We start from the raw sequence: 23,124 nt of genomic DNA, 5'->3' as shown, positions 1-23,124 counted from the left end.
TTTTATGTAACATGGCACCTTACTTAACGAGTACCGATCGTCTACTGATGATGGTTTTCTGCTTGGTTGCACGTTAAATGATGCATGCTTTTTCTCATGGAGCTGTTATAATAATGAACATTTTTATCAACCCAGATGGAGCATGCCAACATGGTAATTGTCTCCAAACCACATGCTTGTCTAATGGGCTGGCTGTTCACAGCAGTGTTCTTTTTGGTCGATGATAAGTAGAAAGGTCTTAGTATGTTATATAACCATACTAATGATGGATTTTGGGTAATTGTAGTTAAAGATTAGTGCAATGAGGATTGCTAGAGTTTGGAAAACTTGAATTCTGATTTGGGGTTTGCCCATCTGTCATCAGGCAAATCTCCTAGTTTTTCTGAGCCTCAGTTTCCTTGTTGATAAAACACAATGAGGATATTAGAGATGATTTAGCAATATGCATTCAGTATCTATTTATTAGGTACCTTTTATGTGTCAGTCTAGATGTTGGGAACATAGTAGTATATAAAGGAAAGATCCCAGCCCTCATGGAGCTTTCATTTTAGTGGGAATGCTAGCGTTCCAGTGTAGAAGTTTCCATTTTCATGGGCAATGGAGTTTAAAGGCATACCCACATCTGAAACTCCGAGAGTTTTAGGCATAATAATTATGGAATGTGCTATAATCATGTTTTCTTGATGGTGGTAATTTGTTCAAGAAACCATTTTATCAACAAAGAAGGTAGTGTTTAGTTTTGAGCTCTGTTGAGCTCTTGAAACTATTTTAAGGATATGCTTATTTACATATAATTATATCCACCCTTATTGTTGAGTATTCACAATCCAATTAGTCATTTCCCTTGTTTTCTATCTTGTTGCCCATTTACATTGATCACCTCTGAGGTTCTCAACACGTAAAAGTGTGGATACGGTGAGGATTGATGAGGACTTTGTGAGGCTTAACTGTGCTGTTTATTGCTGTATTTGGGCTTGGTCTTCAGTTTCTGTTACCAACTCTGCTGTAATTACATGGGCAAGTAATAACGTTCAAATATGATTTTCTTTGTGATGGGAGTTCATCTGTAAATTTCTTTGAGGAGGTGGCAGGGTTAATTATAGTAAATCTCAGAATACATTCATGTCATTTTCACAAACTGGCATGAATCTTCTTTGAGGACTGGGCCAAGGCCTTTGTGGTTATTAGGTCATTTATGCACAGGGGAGCTATGATTCTATTATGAAGTATGTGTGAGGAGAGTATACAACTTTGTGGTTCTCTATCTACTGGCCTTGGACAAGTCACTTAACTTATCTTCCACTTATTATTTGCAAAATGAGGATAATACCTGCCTTTGTGAGATGTTTTGAGGAGCAGAAATTATGGGCACAGTGTCTGACACAGTAAACATTGAGTGGTAGCTTTTATGATTAAAATATAAACAACTGTTAATGCTTTTAACGTAATAGTGGAAACTTGAGTTTTATATTTCATTGCTTCTAAAATATTTTGGTCAAAAACCATCTTTAGTGGTTGCTCCCCAGACTGTTTCTCACAGCCAAAGTAATTAGAGACCTGCCTGTTTATCTTGGTTAGCTTAGACAAGCGTGGGACATTTGGGTTTTAATCTTACCAGGACATTTATTCAGTTCTCAAAATGTAATCAGATAGCATATGCTAGAAATCAACTTTTTTCATTTCATGATTAATGTAAATGATATTGTCCGATAAAATGGTACATGGTCAATACATTAAAGAAAAAAAGGTTTTCTGTGCAACATGGAACCAGTTTAAGTGTCCTCGGGTTCTTATTGGAAGATGTGCTTTTGAATTTCAGTTGCCTAAGAATGGGAAGTAACACTGGAGATGTAGGTATGGTAGTTAACTATTCCCTCTTGTGTAGCATCACTGTCAAGGATGTTACTGTTCCCCGATCTTCCTGTCTCACTATATATTTCTTCTGGCTCTCATACCTTTTCTTCTGCCTGATCCTTACATATGGTAATAAGGGTTCTTTTTAGGGTCCTCTAAGCTTAAGGTACACATAGGTGATGCCAGTATCACCTGTGCTTTCAGCTATCACCCATATGGTGACAACTCCCAAGCCATATCTCTAGAGCATATCTAGCCTCCATTCATAACTCGTGTGTCTCATGGCCAAATGGATATTTCCACAAACTTCTCAATCGCAGTGAATTCAAAAATTAAGTTAAATGTCAACCAGTCCCACTTCTACTGGTATGCCCCATCCCCATGGATGATTCCACCATCACTCCAGTCTCCTATCACCTGGAACTTGTCCTCGATTCTTTCTTCTCTTTGGCTTTCTGTATTCAGTTTGACATACCAAGTCATGTCCACACTACCTGTTTACCATTAGATTCATTTCTTGTACTTTACCCAGTTGCTTCTGCCATTGTACAGACCATCATCTTCTCATGTCTGGATTACCGTAACAATCTTCTGGATGTCTTTCTGTTTCAGTCTTTTCTCTCATCCTGTACTTTACAATCAGGTTGGGCTATCTGAAATGGGAATCTCATTACATTGGTCCTTTACTTAAAGTAGTTAATATGGCTTCTCTTTGCCTTTAAAAAAACTTTCTTGTTGCCTTTAAAATAACACACACAGCTGGGGTGGGGGGCAATGGGGGTGGGCATGGTAATGTGTGCCTGTAGTCCCAGCTACTTGGGAGGCTAAGGCAGGAGGATTGCTTGAGCCCAGGAGTTCAAGGCCAGCCTGGGCAACAGAGTGAGACACTGTCTTTAAAAAAAAAAACCAAAACAAAGAAAACACACAGAAAATCTTTTATGTTCCAGCTTCTGCCTCCTTCTCTTAGTATTAATTATTAATATTACCAATTTGCCTTCCACCTCCCCTTCTATTTCCACACACAAGTCCCCACTTCACTTCTACAGTGGATCATTGTTCCGTACCTGTGGTTTCCTCTATGAGGAAAGCTCTCATGTTTCCACACCTCCTTGTTTCTGGCATGTACCTGCCATCCTGACTACTTTGTCTGAATAATGAGTACTCATTATTTAAAAGCACCTCAAATGTCAACTTCTGTAGAAAGGCTTTCCAGATGACCCTCCTCTCCTAATCTGGGTTAAGTATCAGTCCTGTGCTTTCTAAGCAACATGCTCTTGACTTATCTGTGCTTATCTATACCCCTCATTCCCTCAGCTTCTTGAAGGCAGTCTTTATTCCCATGCCTACTTCTTGGCACATTCTAGAAGCCATTAAATATAGTCTGATTGGTTGTTTTTGTGCTTGCATATTGGATGTGAATAACATTTTTAAAATTATTTTTTATTACTGAGATATAATTCACATATCATAAAATTCACCCTTTTAAAGGATACAATCCAGTGGCATGGAGTATATTCACAAGGTTGTGCAACCCTCACGATACTCTAATTCTAGATCATTTTTATCACTCCAAACAGAAAACCTGTACCCGTAAGTAGATACTCTCCGTCTTCCTGTCCCCTCAGCCCTGGCAGCCAATAATCTACTTCCAGTCTGTTTGGATTTGCCTATTCCAGACATTTAAATAAATGGAATCATACAACATGTGGCTGGCTTTTTTCACTTAGCATAATATTTTCAAGATTTTCCCATGTGATAGCATGTATCAGCACTTCATTCCTTTTGCTGACTGAATAATATTATATTGTATGAACATCACATATTATCCATTCATCAGTTGATAGACATTTGGGTTGTTTCCATTTGTTTTGGCTCTCATGAATAATGCTGTTATGAACATTCATGTACAAATTTTTGTGTGAACAGATGTTTTCATTTATCTTGGGTATATACCTAGCATTAGAATTGCTAGGCCATATGGTAACTCCATGTTTAACTTTTTGAGGAATTGCCAAACTGTTTTCCAAAGTGGTGGCACCATTTTATATTCTTACTAGCAATGTTAAGAGTTCCAAATTTTCCACAGTCTCATCAATACTTGTTACTATATTTTTTTAATTTAAAAAAAATACAACTTTTTTTTTGAGAAATGAGGTCTTGCTATGTTGTTCAGGCTGGTCTTGAACTCATAGCCTCAAGTGATCCTCCTGCCTTGGTCTTCCAAAGTGCTAGGATTATAGACATGGGCCACCACACCTGGCCACTATCAATCTTTTTGATTCTAGCCATCCTAGTGGGTGTGAAGTGGTATCTCATAGTGGTTTTGATGTACATTTCCCTAATGACTAGTGAGGTTGAGCATCTTTTCATGTGCTTATTGGCCATTTGTACGTCTTCTCTGGAGAAATGTCTACTCAAATCCTTTGCCCACTTTTAAATTGGGGTTTATGTCTTTTTATTGTTGAGTTGTAAGAGTTCTTTATATATTCTGGATTAGTATTGAGACACCTGTATCAGATATGTGATTTGCAGAAAATATGAATAATATTTAAAAAAATAAGTATAGTACTGATACATGCTACAACATGGATGAACCTTGAAAACATTATGCTAAGTGAAAATGTCATATGATTGCATTTACTTGAAATGTCCAGAGTAGGCAAATCCATACAGACTAAAAGTAGATTATAGGTTGCCAGAAGATGGGGGAAGGGAGGAATGAAGAGTGATTATTAATGGGTACAGGGTTTCTTTTTGGAATGATGAAAATTAGTGGTGATGGTTGCATAACCTTTGGAATACCCAAAACCACTAACTGTACACTTTGAAAGGGTGAATTTTATGGTATTTGAATTATATGTCAAAGCTTTAAAACATGTGTACTTTACTCTCTTTTTTTGACCTATTCAAGTTTGTATTTTAAGAGAGGGAGGGTTTCACCATGTTGCCCGGGCTGAAGTAGAGTGTGAATACAGGTGTGATCATAGCACACTACAGCCTCCAACTCTTGTGCTCAAGTGATCCTTTCGCCTCAGCTTCCCAAGTAGCTGGGACTACAGGTGCATACCATCACACCAGCCCTAAGTTTGTACCACTTTTGAAGATAGCTGGGACGTTACCTGTTGGCCACGGTGCCAGAACTTTGAGCACTTTTATCATTGGCAAGAGAAAAGAGAGTGAGTGTGATCTGCTATCTGTGTAGGCCCCTCCTATTCTTTATGTCAGTGGTACTTTCAGACTTTAAAGGTCTCTCTTTGCTTGTGTCAAATTTAGGCAACCAGTTATTTTCAGATTTAATTTAAATTTTGTTTTCATTAGTTCTGATAAGATCAATCATTGGATGTATTTTTTTCCACTCTATAATTTCTGCATTTGATTTGGATTAGGGTTCTTAGATATTTTTCTTATAATCATGTATACAAAGAAAAGTATAACTGAGGGGGATGGGATGGAGGTTTTCGAGGTTAGATAATAGTTTGAGTACCTTTCCCAGAAAAATTAACTTTTGCATTGGAATAGTGATGGTGAATTATGGGACTTTTGGAAAACAAAATAAATACATCTTTGTTCTAGATTTAATTTTCTTGCTATTAGGCACCGACTTTTAAAATCTGTTTTTATAATACCTAGCATTTTGGTAGATTTTGGTTTTAACGTGTGAAATTTCTGTGAAATGTGCCTTGATACTTTTTAACATTGTTGATAATGTTTTCATTTTATAGAATGAAGGATACTAAGTATAGAGAAAAGTAATTTTCCTTTAAAAGATTGGATTGTTTTAGTCAATTATAATATTATTTATAACTAGTTGAAACCAATCAAAAGTAATCACTCTTGAGGTCTTTGTGACTTTAAGGTCCAACTGTTCGGATTTAGAATTCTATTGTGACACTAGTTTTGGTTCTGTGACTCTGAAAGAATTCTAAAAATTAGAGTAGCAGTCTTCATTTTCTCTGGTGATTTTGAACCTTCTTGTTGTGTGCTTTCTCCCTGTTATCTCTCTGCTATTCCCCGTCCCACCCTTCCTTACCCTGCCCCTTGCCACCAAATTAAAATTGGGAGAGTTTGGAAAATAACATTTTATGATTTTGTTTCATTTACAGCATAAGCTGTAACCATGACTACTGAGGTAGGCTCTGCCTCTGAAGTGAAGAAGGACTCTGACCAGTTAGGAGCAGACGCAACCAAGGAGAAACCTAAAGAAGTAGCAGAAAATCAGCAGAGTAAGTCGTCTGATCCAGAGGAAGAAGGAGGTTCCCAGCCATCTCCTACAGCTGAAAGCCAAAGTAGTGTGCACTGCCAGAAGAGACAGAAGGAGCCATCTGAGAGAAGGGGTATTTCCCGATTCATACCCCCATGGCTTAAGAAACAAAGGTCATATACCTTAGTCGTGGCCAAAGATGGAGGAGATAAAAAAGAGCCTACCCAAGCTGTTGTGAAAGAACAGGTCTTGGATAAAGAGGAACCCCTTCCAGAAGAAGAGAGACGGGCCAAGGGTGATGCTGAAGAAGTGGCTCAGAGGAAGCAACTGGAGATTAAGGTTGAAGGCAAGGAAGAAAAACCTTCCGTGAGCAGAGCTGAGACACAGGTAGGTTTGGGAGTGCTTGTCTGGAAACGAACACTAGGTAGCATAACCACATAACAAAAAGGATTGGTTTGTTTTGGATCATTTCCAGATTTCTTGTATGGAGATAACTGCTTTGGCTTAATGTTTCTGAAATGTGGGTCTTGGATTGGTCGACTCTAGGCTTCTCCTGTAAGCCCTTTAAAAAAATCCACTATATAAGCAAATTACTAAAAAATTCATGTCTATTCCTTTTAAGATTGAGTAGATTCTCTCATACTCCTGTAACCTCTCTTTTTAAACAGAATGCCCTTTTATACCTTTTTGATTTGATTTATTTAGGTATTCAGTGGGCAGTCAGTAGTAGATTAGTGCATTTTGGTTGCCTAATGAAGCCTAGGTTTTGCCATGGTATGAGATTTTGATCAGAAATTTTATTGTTTGAAATGATATTTAAGTTGTAGTTGTTGGGATGTCATTTCTTTTACTCGTTTAATGCTGAAATGTCCAACTTCGCAAAAATGAGAGAATTGGTGGTGGAAGGAGGAAGGGAACTTTCCTTTCTAGCAGAATTCCCAAGTCTTTGAAAATCTTAGGCTTACAGCGGTTACAATAATGATCATGATTCTTGTTAAAAATTTTCCTCTTGGCCGGGCGCGGTGGCTCACGCCTTTAATCCTAGCACTCTGGGAGGCCGAGGTGGGTGGATCGCTCGAGGTTAGGAGTTCGAGACCAGCCTGAGCAAGAGCAAGACCCCGTCTCTACTAAAAATAGAAAGAAATTATCTGGCCAACTAAAATATATATAGAAAAAATTAGCCGGGCATGGTGGCGCATGCCTGTAGTCCCAGCTACTCGGGAGGCTGAGGCAGTAGGATCGCTTAAGCCCAGGAGTTTGAGGTTGCTGTGAGCTAGGCTGATGCCACAGCACTCACTCTAGCCCGGGCAACAGAGCAAGACTCTGTCTCAAAAAAAAAAAAAAAAATTTCCTCTTATTATGTTGTTTTCTGTAAATTGGTTAACCTGAGTGTGAACTTAATTGTTTTCTTCAACAGCCTGCCGAATTAGTAAGTAAGGAGAGAGAAGAGGAGAAGGTAAAGGAACTACAGGAAGACAAATTAGAAGGAGCAACAGCAACAAAAAGAGTGACCAAGGAAGTGCAGACCAATGAGCTAAAAGCAGAGAAGGCCTCTCAAAAAGCCACCAAGAAGACCAAAACTGTCCAGTGTAAAGTGATCCTCTTAGATGGCACCGAATACATCTGTGACCTGGAGGTGAGACAGGGAGCTGAGCAGAGAGCTATATTGATGTGTGGTTGTGGCATGGCACAATGAATGTTTTACCAAGTTCCTATGAGCTAGTTTTTTTTACAGTTTCGTATTAAAAAAAAAAAAAAAAAAGATAGGAATACGTCATCGTTTCCATTACAAACAGTATTTTGTGACCCTTAGGATAAGGAGGGATGATGTTCTCTGCCAGTCTATACTGGTCATGTGTACTGGCTGGTGTTTGTTCTGGATGGGCATTAAATATTTTGAATATTACCTCCAGCTATAAGGTGTTTTTCTTGAGGAGACATAACACTAGGTCGACATTTTAGAATAATGAAGTGTAACTTCAAATGTTTTATTTTTAGACAGATAATGACTTAAAATGTAGCTCATTTGTTTAGTTTCATTTAATTAAAAAACACCCATGCTTTGAAAAACATATGATTCATTAGTATTGATGCTGACAGAAGCCAATGCATTTAGCACCTTGTATATAATTTTATGTCAGTCAGAAGAGTTTGTTGCTTTGTACAACTAAATTACTTTATAACATATACTAATAGCTAATGTTCACTGAAGAACTATGTCAAGTGCTTTGATGGATTATCTCATTTAATACCTATCTGTATAAGGTAGGTATCATTGGTATTCTCACTGTTACAATGGGGAATGTGGGGTAGAGAGATTAAACAACTTGCTGAAAGTTTCACAGGTAGTTAGTGATTGAGCCAATATTCCAGCCCTGGTAATTTGATTTTTAGAGCTCATGGACCTGACCACAGAACTGTATACTATTTTATCTGCCACACATGGAACCTATCTTGCTTGTTTAAAGTCTAGTCCAGTCTTTTCTTTGGTATTCTAATCTATTAAATATTAAAAACATTTTTCTTAATGTCTCACATTCTTGTTAAAAATGGAAGTTATACTTTAACAACAGTGAAAGCATTCAGCTTGGTAATGACATCTTATATCTATCTAGTTGAACAATAGTTTATTATATATTTGAATGTGTATCATATTGCAAGATGCTGAGGATACTAAGATGAATAATTTATGGTCCTTGTCCTCATCTTTGTATTAGTTATCTAGAACTTTATTTTACTCATTTCAGCGAATTGCTTTGATATTTCAATTGTTTAAAGAAAAGGAGTAGCAAGAGAGCATTAAACATCCTTGTCTTATTTCTTGCTGCCATAACAAAATACCTCAGACTGGATAATTTATAAACAGCAGAAATTAATTGCTCTTGGGTCTGGAGACTGGAAAGTCCCAGATCAAGGTGCCAGCATATTTTGTATCTGGTGAAGGGCTGCTCTCTGCTTCCTAGAGGGCACCTTCTTACTGCATTTTCACATGGTGGAAGGGACAAGTGCTGTGTCCTCCCTTTATGGAAAGGGCAAGGCAGCTCCCTTCAGTCGCTCTTATAAGGGCCCTGATCTCATTCATGAGGGCTCCGCCTTCATGATTTAAGCACCTCCTACAAGCCACCACCTCTTAATACCACCGTAATAGGGATTAGATTCAACATGAATTTTGGAGGGACACATGCAGACCATAGCAATCCTTAAAGCTTTCTTTTCTTCTGCCCCTTTTTAACACTTCCATCTTGTACTTTCGTAAGACTCCCTTCCTGTCCCAGAGAGAGAGAGAGAGGGACAGAGGGAGACTAACTTTGTGTCTCAGAGGTAGGAGTGGGGGACAGTAAAGAAAAGAATAGAAGAGAATGGTTTTTTTTTAGCTTGAGTCAATGACATTGTATAATATTTGACCATACCTCCCTTGTCTTTCCTACCTACCCTAGAAGTTAAGGAGTCTACCTTTTTTTTTAAATTTATTTTTTATTTTTTGAGGCAGAGTCTCACTCTGTTGCCCTGGCTAGAGTGCAGTGGTGTCATCCTAGTTCACCTCAACCCCCAGCTCCTGGACTCAAGAGATCCTCCTGCCTCAGTCTCCCGAGTAGCTGGGACTATAGGCACAGGTGTCATCACATCCGGCTAGTTTTTTGTATTTTTAGTAGAGATGAGGTCTCGCTCTTGCTCAGGCTGGTCTTGGACCTATGACCTCAAGTGATCCTCTTGCCTTGGCCTCCCAGGATGCTAGGATTATAGGCATGAGCCACAGCTCCTGGCTAAGAGTCTACATTTCTGAGCATCAACTTGATCTTAAGTGACTTTGAGTCATTTAGTCAACCTCTATGGGCCTATTTATCTATAGAATATAGGGTTATTTAGATGATCCAAAATGCTTTTTAATTTCTAAAGTTCTCTTTATCACTAAACCACAAGATTGATTGATGTACTTTATGATTTAAATCTATTTTTATTCTTTTGAAAGTCATGAAATATTTAAAAACTATAAAAATAAAGAAATAGAAGAGATAGTTGTGTATCCACCATAAATATTTAATCAGCTATTACTATTTTGCTGTGTGTTTTAGATCTTTAATGAAATAAAACATTAATGACATTGCTAAATTTCATTCCCATCTTTTCCTTCTTGCTTTGTATATTGTTTTATGATGTATAAATCTTCTTTATTCATTTTAACTGCTGTATGGTATTTCTTTGAATGACTCAACTAGTTTATCCATTCCCCTACTGAGGCTCACTTCCTTTATATACAATAATAGTCCTTCAGTGAACATTCTAGAACGTTTCCTTGTTTACTTGTGCAAGAATTTCTTCAGGGTAGGCACCAAGTTGTGAAATTGTTGATGGGATACAGCTATACTTCCTCAGTTTTCACAGATATTGCCAAAGTGAATGTGCCAATTTGCATTGCAACCAGCAACCATTAAGTTTGATTTTACCACATTGTCATTAACACTTCTTATTATCAGACTTACTAATTTTGACCAATCATATGTGTGTGAAATCACATCAGTATTTTAATTTGCATTTACTTGGTCACTGTCAACTTTCACTAGGTTATGCTGCAGTAACAACCTCCAAATCTTCTTGACTTAAGATAGCAATGGTTTGTTTCTTGTACATGTTACATGTACTTGGTGAGTTGGCTGTAGCTCTATTCCACGTCATCTTTATTTTTGACCGAGACTGAAAGAGTAGCCTATACCTAAAACATGCTGGTCTCACAATAAAGGGAAAAGAATACACGGCAGAAGCCACTCTATGGTTCTTGAATCTTCTGCTTGGAAGTGGTGTATATCATGTTAACTTACATTTCATTGGCCAAGCCAGTCGCGTGGTCAAAGCCAATGACAATATGGTGAGCAAGTATCCTCTCATAGGAAGAAGGTGGTGAATAATTGGAAACATGAAAACAGTATTACAGTTTATAACATGAAAGCAATACTACTGATTACAAAAGATGAAGCTGAGCATCTTTTTATATTTAGGTTTCTAGGATTGCTGCAATCTAGGATTTTTTAAAATATCATATTCTTTCTCAGATTAAGGACATTCTTTTCCTAATTTCTAAAACTTAATCATGAATAGGTGATAATTTATCAAGTATCTTCTTCAATTGAGAGGATCATATGTTTTTCTAACCCATTAATGTAATTTACATTAATATTTTCTACTGTTAAGGCATCTGAATTTCTAATGTAAACTCTACTTGGTCGTGAGGATTCTGCATTCATTTTGTGTGTGTTTTAAGGATTTTTGCATATATTACCTTTAATTTTCTTTTATCAAATTGTCTTCGTCAGATTTTATTATCTGGGTTGTCTACTGTCCTCGTAAAGTAAGAGGTTGCTTCCCTCTTACCATTGTGTGGCAAAGCTTGGATAGATTAGTGATTTATCTGTACTTTGGAGATCTAGTAGAACTTGCCTTTAAAACTGCCTTGGCTGGTGGCCTTTTTAGGGGAAGAGTGGTGATGGGGAGGGTAGTTTCTGTTGCTTTTTAAATCAATTTTTTTTAATCTTACAGTCTGTTTCTGTTTTTTCTTGAGTCAGTTTTAGTAATTTGTATTTTTGGTGGAAACTCCATTTCATGTAATATGACAAATTTATTGGTGTGAAGCTTTTTATTGTATTTTCATCCTGTGCATTTGATTTTGGTTCCCTTTTTTATTTCTAGTATTATTTACCTTTTCTTTTTTTCTTGATTTCTTACTATATATAGATTTACCAGTTTAATTTTTTTTCAAAGAACTTGGTTTTGTTTATTATTTCCATTGTGTCTTTTCTATTTTTTCACATTTTGTTCCCTTTTGTTCATTTTCTTTGGGATAACTATTCTTTTTTTAATTTCTTGAGTTTAATACTTAACAAAAAATGCTTTCATGGCTCTAATTTTCTCTTCAAGTACTTGTTGATTGCACAAATTTGAAATACTTTTGAACAACATGGGGTCGGGGTGCCAACACGCCTTCCCCCACAGTTGAAAATCTACATATAACTTTTAATTACCCCCAAATTTAACTACTAATAGTCTCCTGTTGACTGGAAGCCTTTGTGATAACATAAACCATTGATTATCACATATTTTATGTGTTATGTGTATTATATCTTGTATTCTTAAAATAACATAAGCTAGAGAAAATAAAATGTCCTCAAGAAAATTGTAAGGAAGAGAAAATATATTTACTATTTGTTAAGTGGAAGTGGATTGTCAGATCATCATAAAGGTCTTCATGTTGAATAGACTGAGGGAGGAGGAAGAGGAGGAGTTGGTCTTGCTGTCTTAGGGGTGTCAGAGGCAGGAGAATATCTGGGTATCAATGGATCCATGCAGTTCAAACCTGCATTCAAGGATCAACTGTATAGTGCTTTCATTGCCATTCAGTTCCTAGTGTTTTCTCTTCCTATTATGGGTCATTTTTGACCCCTGGGGTTTTTTTTTTTATAGGTGTGATTTAAAGTTTTCTAAATGTGTATGCATTTGTGTATAAGTATATGTATGCATGTCTTTTGGGAAGAGGGAATTTTTCTTTTGTTCAGATTTCCAGTTTTATATGACATTGTGGTCAGAATGTGGTCTAAATAATAGAGATTCTATTGTATTGGTTAAGACTTTGAAACATAATTTGTGGTCAGTTTTTGTAATAATTCTCTTTGAGTGTGGAAAAGCATTATGGTATCCTTTCATTGTTGATAAAGGTTTCCAGATCTATCCTCATGATCAGACATTAATTATGTGGGTCATGTTTTCTATCTCTATTAATTATTTAATTGCTTAGTTTATCAATTAAGAGAAGTGTGTTAAAATTTTTCCTTATAATTATTCATTTGATAATTGCTCTTGGTATTCCTGTAAGTTTATGCTTTATTAAAACTTGGGGCTAGATTATTAGATATATACATGTGCAGAATTATATATTCTTGGATAACTTTTCCTCTTTTTAATATCATAGTACCTTAAAATTTATTTGATTTAATACTTATATTACTGTACTAGCTTTATTTTAGATTTGTCCAGATTATTTTCTGCCATTTCTTTGCTTTTAAACTTTGTGTCCTTATGACTTTGAGACTTGTTTTTTGATCACATTTGGGAATTGTGTTTCAACTGGTGAATTAGACCATTTATTGCACATGATTACGGAGATGTGTGGCTATATTTTGCCATTTAGTTTTGGGCTGCCTATTATTTTTCTTTGTTTACTTGAATTTCCTTTTTTCTCCTTTATTGTTATTCTTTTAGAAATTATCTTTTAAGTATTTTACAGACATACTTAATGATGTCTATTATTAATCACTATGCCTACCCCTCTCTTTCCCCATTTTGTTTAACATGCATTTATTAGATCTCTGATCTCATTTTGGAATGGTAGAAATAAAGCAATTTCTTATCTGTGTAACTAGTCCTTCTTCTCTGATTCTACTGCTAGTAGAGAATCCAACTTACTGTGTTGCCTGAAGCAGATTTGAGATAATATCCAAAGTTAAAAGCAGCAGCTTAGTTTTTTAACTCAAGAATTAAATTGGTTGGGAAAGCATAGGAGTCTTCATTTTTATGACTGTATTAATTTATAGACAGTATCTTTTTATTTAATAGAGGATTACTCAATATGCCATTATAAGAGTAAACTTTTGAGGACACTAAATCGTGAATAAGCTTATAGCATTTGTGTTGAGTAAACCTTTTTTTTCTTTTGAGTACAAAACAAAGCAGAGTTTGAGTGGACTTTAGCGATGCTTGTCTCACAGCAGATTTTATGTAGCGGCAGTTCACCTGAATTCTCAGCAGTGACTTCATATCTGAACATGGTTTGTATTAAATAATGCATCAGTGTCCTAAGAGCTGTTGTAACAATGCAGAAGTTATAGGTTGTATTTGCTATTTTAATTCATTTCCCTTTTATTCAAGGTTCCTTCTTATTTTGGTTCTCCAGTTGCTTCTCGTCATTAGTTTGGGTCTGCTACTCATGAGACCTGCTCTTATTTCCTCTTCAGAAGTGGAGCCCAGAGAACACTCTCGTGTTTCCCAGTTCCAGTACTGACCTTAGACAGATTGGGTGATTTGCTGATGCTGCTTATCTGAAGTTCCGTAGCTCTACACCGGAAATCACTGTCTGAGTACTATTTGGGGAAGTATGTTGTGGGAAACTGTAGCTATTAATGAACTTGTGAGCTCTCAAGGAAGGTGAATACAATATGGGAAATAAATACTTCTTTTTTATTTGGTTTGGGAGAATAAATTTGTTTCCATCCATTTATTCTCCGAAAAGGTTTTATTTCTATCATGACCGTAGTTGCTGTTTGTTTCTTTTCTTTCTATCTGTATGTGTCTAATTTTCAATTAAACCTTTAGATGACACAGCATGCCCACTGAAGAAGACCTAATTGTCCTCACGTAGGGCCCCTACAACAGTAGGGGGAAGTCACTGTGACAGCATGGCCTATGCAGGAAGTGGTGAGGAGATGGAGTGGCCTGGCTGACAGTGGCCTGGCTTATAGGGACCTTATAGAGTAAAGTGAGCTTCTGGAAGATCCTCAAATGCCAGGATGAGAAAATTAAGACTGAGCCATAGAGGAGAAAGGAATTGGGGAGTAATGGACAAGAGATTGTAAAGTCATTGGTATATAAGACCTAACAGGTCAAGATGCTGTTTAGATTTTGGAACATGGTAGATAGCAACATGGCTGCAGTAATTTAAGGGGGACTTTTTTATTATTGCGTTAGTCAAGATATACATCAGTGGTCTTTATAGATAACAGTTTTATATAATGTAATTAGAGCATTTGGTAAATTAGGCAGTTTCCTGTTTGTGTAACTTATCAGTACCTTTGGTCAACAAAAGTATCTCCTCTAAGCCATTTAATGTAAATGTTGCTGTATTAACTGAATAACTTTTAAAATCAAGAAGCATAATTTTGGGGGGTATTTTTGGTGTCCTAGCATCATCTCTGCTTCCCAGATTACTCACTATATATATAGATATAATTACTATATCTCATATATAATATATAAGCATGCTATATATTTATATGTATTATATATATGTATATCACTCTCTCTCTCCATATATCTATATCTTTCTTCCTCTCCCCATCCCTTACTTTTTATGGCTTCTTGTTTCCACATTTTTCCTCCTGTGGGCCATCTGACCCTTTTCTTTCTGCTCCTGATCCTCAGGAGTTAGATAAAGATGAATGCCCAAGCAGCCAATATGACACTGACATTTGTTTTCAAAAACAAATTGTCATCTTTGAAGTCTGTGTTCTTTTAAGGAAACAGGGTATATGTTAACACTAAGTGGATAAAAAAAAAGTCACACAGAATTTGCCAGATTCCTAGAAGGTGGAAATAATAAATGAGCACAAATATTGGATAACAGTTCATTTTTAGTGAATGATTGTAGTTAAGTTAAAAAATACTATAGAAACGGCTTGACTTTAATGTTATTTTTGGCTTAGGTAACAATAGGCTATTGCTAAGCCATGCATTAATGTTGACCCAAGGCCTACATTGTGTTTGTTCCAAATCTTTATGTTAGGTATTTTTTCATTGTCAGTGAAAATTATAGTGTAAATTTTATATTAATTTGTCATCTATTGATAATAAACTGAGATCGCAAATATTTTTTGAAAAATATTTTAAGGATTATATTTTTTAATGAAGAAACTTTGTATTTAATATTTCTATTCTTTGCAATGTTTTTGTCTCACTTGAGATATTTAAATGGCATATGACAAGCTCCTTTGGTACCAGATTTAACTTGTAAAGAATTTGAAGGAGTTTCCTGGATTCTGCATGTTTGCTCCAGGGACTTGACTATAGGACTCTTATGATATTGCTGCTGAAGTCATTTGCATACTTGATGTGTTAAAAAAGTTGGGCTATTTCCTCTAAGGAAAAATACAGTAAGGTTTAGTTAAAGCCATGGATATAAATTCAGGAGATCTATGTTTACTTTTCTTTTGACTCTTTCGGTGTCTTGGGGAAGTCACTTCCTCCCTTCTCTTCTATTCTCAGTTTGCAAAGTGAGAATGAAAATATTTGCTTCCTCTATTTCTAGGATTGGGCTGGTTTTATTACAGCTGATAAGTCTGTATATATTTTTTAAAGTTTGAAAATCAGCGTGAAAGTTCCTGTAAGACTTTGGAAGCACTAGTGAATGCACATTCTGAGTTAGAGTTGCTCACATTTTCCTCTGGCATCTGAAAGTTGTTCCCACGTGTTGATTTTGTCTAAGAATTAAGAGCATTGTTTCTACCCACACAGGAATGTCAGTACCATTTTTTCTTAGTTATGAATAAGGCTAACAGAATGTAGGCTCTCTGTATCAGTGTTCTGATGATACAGGTCTTTATCAGAAAGCAGAGTGTGTCAAGGTCTTCCTGCCTTTCCTTGTGTTGAGTTCTGGTCTCAGAAGTCCGATTTGATGCCATTGCTTTCGAGTGTGTTTTACTTATTTACTTGTGTATGTCTATTTGCACCCTCCAAAGTTGATCTTTCAGATCTGTAGTACTGACCCTTACTAGGCTTACTAGTTAAATAGTTTCAAATATCTACATACTCTTAGAGGACCAGGAAGCTGTGGCACTCTATAAAATCCCATAAAATAGTGATAGATTTATATATGATTTAGGAACTGAGAAGAATTTAACTGGCATATATTATGTGCAGTTTAAAATTCCAATGACACAGGTCAAGATGGAATATCTCTGTCCAAATCTCTGTCCATCTATCCCTTTAGCTTAAAAAGGGATTTAACAGGGTAATTCTGTTCAGAACTTACTTTTTATTTACTACACGGGAAAAGGCTGCAATGCCATGTGAGTGGTAGAATATTTTGGTTCAGCTTGAAGAACGCAAGGGGGTCACAGGAGCAGAGCATGGCCTCATCATCAAGTCACTCCTTAGCTGAGCACTCTGAACTTTGTTAGGTGTGACCTCAGGCTGTGTTCTGATCTCTTTTACCACTGCATTTTCTGAGTCTTGCCTTGCTAGTCAAAAATTGGTCTTCTGATCAGGCACATCCTGAGTTATCCGTCCTTCCTTTAAGTTTCTGATCATTGTGCTTTCCTCATCCACATATTCCTCCATGTCTTTTAATGTCCAACTCAAATCCTGCTCTCAGAATGTTCTTTTCTTCCGCTGAACTTGTTTGCACCATTAGTTTGATAATTAATCATGCACTTGCCTTGTGAAAGAATCTCTTGTATTGTTGTGCTGAACAACTGCTGAACTCTTCTGCTGTTTGATTTTTCTAATGCTTATATTGTTGCTTCACTTGGATTGTTATTAGTTCCTTGAGAAAAAGAACTTCTCTCTGCCCACAGAGATTAATGTAGTTGCCTAAAGTACTTCTCATGGAAAGTAATTTTTGATTTATTTCCCTCTTCTTTCTTGTGCATTTATAAATTTTTATCTCGTCTAAGATAAATGATAGCATTTGCTTGCTATGTTCCTACTTCTCTCCATCCTCTCCATTTAGAAAAGAAAGATTTGGGTGCGTTATATAATCCACTGCCACCCTTATGAATGCTACTTTTATCCACCATTTTTTGCTTTTTAAATGTTTAGAAAAAGCAGGCTAACTTCCTGTAGAAATACTTCAAGGCCTCAAGTAAGTGAAAACAATTTATTATATTTCAACAAAAGATTGTGAAACTGTAGACGTGAGAGCAATGTGGAAGTGAATTTGATGTGGTCTCGGCCTTTTACGAGTTCACAGGCCAAAGGGGAATGCAGACTCTAGAAGCTAAGTATTCTTTCACTTAAATTGGAGCTGCCACCAGACCAGATTGCTTGCAGGCTAGGTGTAGACTGGGCTTGAAGAGGAGAATCTAATTAATACTTCTTCCTTGCCCCTTGTTCTCTAATATTGCCTCCTCTTCTCGTGAGCAAACTAAGGAATGATAGATACGGTTTTTATTTCTCAGTAGTCAAGAAATTCCATCACATGCTTTTTCCTCTGCCCCATTTTTGGTTTCAAAATCTGGGGATTACCGGTTTTGTCCGTGTATCAATGGTAGTTTAAAAGCATTAATCTTGACACTTGATTGTGGTGTCTAACAATGAGTAACCATCCTGAAGACAATATCCTTCTCTTATGGGCCCTTTTCTCACACATACTGCCAGGTCCTTGTAATTTACCACTTAGTAAGTTTTTATTCCAATCAAAGGGTGGTAGTAGAACAGGAACCAGGTATTTGAATTATTTTTCTGTTTTGGAATGAAATTACTTCAGGGTTTAGTAAAATTAGAAATAGTAGGAAAGGTCATTTTCCAAATAAAATTTGTGCTTTAAAATCTGTTTTGAGACATTTTCCTCACTCTGAAATGCATAGGCATTAAAAATTATAAAATCCTTGTCAGGCTTCATGAAATGAGGAGATGTAATCTAATTACTCTCTCATCCAGCAAAATCCCTAAGATATGTTGTTAAACCATGGTGTCAGAATCATTCTGTTTTCACCACAGTTTTATTTCCAGTCTCTTTTTTTCCCCCTATTACTGTCTTCTCTTCTCTTGAACAAATTAAATAATGTTACTTAGGTTTTATGTTTTCAACTATCAGGAAATTTTGCCAATTATTCTCCTTCCTGATCCCCGCCCTTCCTCCCCCCATAGCTTCCAGGCATGAAGCGGGGATAGGGATTTGAGAATCCTGTCTCTCTACCTGTGTGGTGTTTGATTTATCTCACGAAAGTTGGAGCTGGGGCTGTTCTTTTCATCTAGTCCTTCCTCAGCAGGATACACGTACTCTGTGGCCCAGTGGAAATGTGCACAGAATTAATCATTAGCAGTTACAGCACTACAATACACTATGCAAGCATTTGGAGCTTATAGGGATTGAACGCAATGTAACATAATCAAATATAGTCTGTAAAAAGCACTGGAATACTCTGAAAAAGAATTTCTTCATGCAAGGTGGCTAAATGATTAAAGCAATGATAAATGATCTGCCAGATTGCCATTTTAATATTTATTTAATTATGCTCTGCAACAGAGTTACAAATCAACTCTGAACTGTTAGAAAAATTATGATTAGGAGCACTAGTTTAAACTCTTGCATTACAGAGAGGCACCTCAAGACAAAAAGCTCCATTCTATCTATTAATCACATGGCATATAATAACTGTGTGTTTCATTTGCAGAATATGCCATTTTAACCTGTTTTGAGGTTGAGTCTGATTTTGTGCATCAGTCTAGTTATTCACATAGAGAGGAAACTTAATCTGAGTGTTATCATAGTCTATTTATTATAATATTCATTGATATCTCCTTCCATATTTTTGTCAGCAACAATTTAACGTGAATCAAATAGGAATGCTCTGATAAGCTATTCTTCTGTAGCACAGAAAGCCTGTATGAATCAAATGTCAAAATTCATTCTATGCAAATATTTTATAGAGAATGTGCTAGCCTACGGAAGTTTGGTGCTTATGGTTTTTGAAATAAATTTTAATGTAAATGGTGCTTAACAAACTTTTAAAAAAATTACTTAAAAAAGTTTGGTGTGCTTCTCTGTCTAGAAGTTTGATACCAGCCTCTTTATTATCTAGCAGTTATAGTCACCTCTCCATTTTTTAAAAGAGATTCTTCACAGACTTAAGCCAAGTCTTGCTGTTCAAAGTAATAGAAAAAATTGGACAAAAATCTTGGATTTTCATTTCTTCCAAATTACTTTAATGACACATTGCTGATCTCCCTTAGCAGTGGTATATAATTTTTAGGAAAAATGGAAAGTTAAGGAAGTCATATTTTTACAGAATTTTATAAATTTGTTCTCAAAATGGTATTCATTTAAATATATCTTAGGTGTTCAGAAATAATTTTTATCCCCAAATATTTGGTTCCTACCTTTGCTGAGAAGATAAAAAAGTATGAAGTATCAATTTATTTCTTAAGTTATTTATGAATTTTACTTTCAGAGATAAGCTTTCCATATAAAACAGGAATACAGGTATACACAGACACATATATATGAATAAAATTGATAAAGTATTGCTTATGGCTTAGAAAAATTTTATAAAAATGCAGAGTGCCAAGTTATTATAGGGCAGAGTTCATATGCAAGTCTTCACTGAGGAAAAAGGAATTTTGGACTTTGAAGAATGTTGTATTTAGGAAACCCAGCAACACCTAGTGTATTACATTTTTCATTTGAAAATGATTAAATAGTAAAAATTTGGGATTACAAGAGACGGTTTTAATGTATCTTTTTATGTCAAGTATAACATAATAAATGTACTGTCGACTTTTATTCAGGGTAAGCCACACTTTACTGAGCCAGTGTTGACATTTTTGACCCAGGGTTTCTTTGGCTTGGCATAACTAGGAGTCTTCCAAAGCTAGTGTATCTTTGGGGTTCAAATAATTTAAACTCTTCACTTATGCTAAGTCGTATGGAGAAGTGGGTTTTCACCCATGGAAAAGAAAGCATAAAAATAAATGCACTGACTCTACCTCCTATCTCTTTCAGTCTGCTTTCCACAATTTTGCTGGTACTGGTTCCATTCTTTCTCCTTTCCCTTGTGTGGGGAAGTGCATTGTTTTAGAATAACTGCTATAGAAAGCAGAGCTAAATGTACATGTTCATTCTGCTATCTTTAATTGGAAGTCCACTTTCTACTTATAAAATTTGAACAATGAGCATGTTTTATTACTACAGTAAAATGGACCCTCCCCCTGAATATAGCACATATCAAAGTTACCATGAGGCTTTCTGGATATCTTGTAAAAAGACTTCTAATTGGTTATGGTAGCTTTAGTAGCATCTGTTTTGATATTGTTCATTATTTTTTTTGCAGATGCTTTTCATTAATTTTCATTTTCTTCATTATTTCCTGCAGGTGTCTAGATAGTCCATCTTATTTTATATGTGTATTTAATTGGGCAGAGTGGAGGTGGGTTATAGGACATGAAGGGGGATGGAAATGCTATTTTACTTAAAATATGTGCTATTTGGTGTTTTGAACATAATAGGTATAATTTATTTGTTATCCACTTGGTTTGGGTCATTATTTATTAAATATAGTTGGTAGCTTTGTTCATTGAACATTTCTGGACCAAGCTTTGGTGATACTGTTGAGGAATGATTAGTCTTGTCTGACCCGAGGTTGGAGCCTGTGTCCTAAGGGGAAAGAATGCATTCCTGTGTTAGTGTTGGGTTGCACACTGCTTCATTTTCCTGTTGGTACTTTTCTCTCCTAGACTTTCTTATTACTAATTCCATGATGATATCCAATTATTCCTTTTTAGTATTATGATACAAAAATGTTCTATGCTTCCTGCCTATTTTCTCTTCCTCTAGAAGCAAAATTTCTAGTTCCTAAAGTCTAGCAGATAAGCAGCTAAGGAATGAGAGGATCAACAATTTGAGTGGGTGACTTTAATGTGTGAATTACCTGTACTGCCTTCTGAGAGATACTTGCATTTTAAAAGAAGACATCTGTTCACTCTAAAGAATCATAAGTAGTATAATTTCACTAATAAAGCCAAAAGAAGTAAAAAAAAAAAAAAATTAAGGCAGTGGGGTTGGGCAGAGGGCTCAACTTTGGCATCTTTGGGTCAGGTGGACCCGTTATATGGCCTTTTGGAGAGGCACGTCTCAGCGCCATGCTCACACAAAGCTTCTTAACTTTCTTGCTTCTGAATTCCTAGTTTCTCTCTAATGCCTCACCATTTTCTCCTAATATAGTTGCATTGATTTATGAGTATGTGTTTTAAGTCAAGCAAAACCTTGAAGATTCACCCGGAGTACCTCCTCCTCCATGGTGAACAAAGACCTTGTTGTCACTTTGTCTTTTGTTTTACTTTAGTTAGTCATCCACCAGGAATGAAAAACTTTTACTTAGAAAAAATGTCAGGCTGAATGGAAACACTGTTGCCTCAGATAGATCAATGTTTAAAAACTGAGATATCTCAAAATGAAGTGGTTTTTTTTTTTTTTTTTCTTTCTCAAATTGCCCAGAACTTGCTTGTCATTGAATTCAAGAATCAGAAATTCAGGTGGTGAGGTTGAAGGAAACTACTGTTGCTAAGAAACTATCAAGCCCTCTCCCTTGTGTCAGATCCTGTCTCCCTCAGCTTTACCACCTTAAGAGAGTAAATGTGTAAGTGATAAGAATTATTCTGCATTACCACTTGACTTCCACTTTGGCCGGTTGTTAAAAAATACTTTCAACACTCTTGGCCCCGTAGAGGTAAGGATAGTTTCATCGGGTCTGGTTTGTGATCAGATAAGATCTACGTTCATCTTAGGTTTTTCTCCCTGATTTCATTCTCAAAGGTAGGCTCAAATATAGCTGTCATTAAAGATTGCCAGAGAAATTTTATTTTACTAGGTTGTATTAATTAGTCATTTTTTTAAAAAAGGATTTTAAGTGAAAAGTTGAGCAGTTGATATATTCTGTTGGCTTTTGGATTTGGGTCTTTGAAAGGTATGAAGGATAATATACTCCATGGGATGTTGCCTCATCAGATTGAAAACTGAATGCTGATGGATTTGGAGTGTGAGGATAGATAGTCTTACTGTGGGACAGGGATTCTCTTTGCTGACTTTGTCTCATGGTCAGAATTTTTGGTTAAGCTTTTTAAAAATAGAGAAGCACAGAGGAGTTTTAGGGCAGTGAAGCTGCATTGTATAATGTGTAATACAGAGTGGATACGTGTCACTGTGCATTTGTCCAAACCTATAGAATACAGGACACCAAGAGTGAACCGTATTGTAAACAATGGACTTTGGGTAATAAGGACATGTCAATGTAGGTTCATCAGTTGTACTACTCAGTGGGGGATGTTGATAATGGGGAAGGCTATGCATGTGTGGGCACAGAGGGTATGTGGGAAATCTCTGTATCTTCTGTACAATTTTGCTGTGAACCTAAAACTGCTCTAAAAAATAGTCTAATAAAAATTTAAAAAATTACAGATGCTCAGGTCCCTCCTTTGTACATTCTAATTGAGTGGTCTGATGCTGGGCTTGAATATCTGTGTAGCCATAGCTAAGAACTGCTTTGAGAGGCCCCACATTAAGACTGCAAGAGGTCTTATTAAATGTTTGTTTG

At 36.2% G+C, this 23,124-nt stretch overlaps 1 protein-coding gene across 5 annotated transcripts in view; it reads left to right on the top strand.

The window, feature by feature from the left end:
- Positions 1-23,124, top strand: part of EPB41L2 (erythrocyte membrane protein band 4.1 like 2) — a 197,501-nt gene that overhangs the window by 88,948 nt on the left and 85,429 nt on the right. For all 5 annotated transcript variants that reach the window (XM_069488687.1, XM_069488686.1, XM_069488683.1 and 2 more), the window contains exons 2-3: positions 5,958-6,442; positions 7,473-7,691. In XM_069488687.1, the coding sequence (XP_069344788.1) occupies positions 5,972-6,442; positions 7,473-7,691 (690 nt within the window). In that variant the 5' untranslated portion in view covers positions 5,958-5,971. The remainder of the gene's footprint in view (positions 1-5,957; positions 6,443-7,472; positions 7,692-23,124) is intronic.

The sequence above is a fragment of the Eulemur rufifrons genome, chromosome 15 (genome assembly GCF_041146395.1).
Source record: "Eulemur rufifrons isolate Redbay chromosome 15, OSU_ERuf_1, whole genome shotgun sequence".
Lineage (NCBI taxonomy): Eukaryota > Metazoa > Chordata > Mammalia > Primates > Lemuridae > Eulemur > Eulemur rufifrons.
This window is presented reverse-complemented; position numbering and strand designations above follow the sequence as displayed.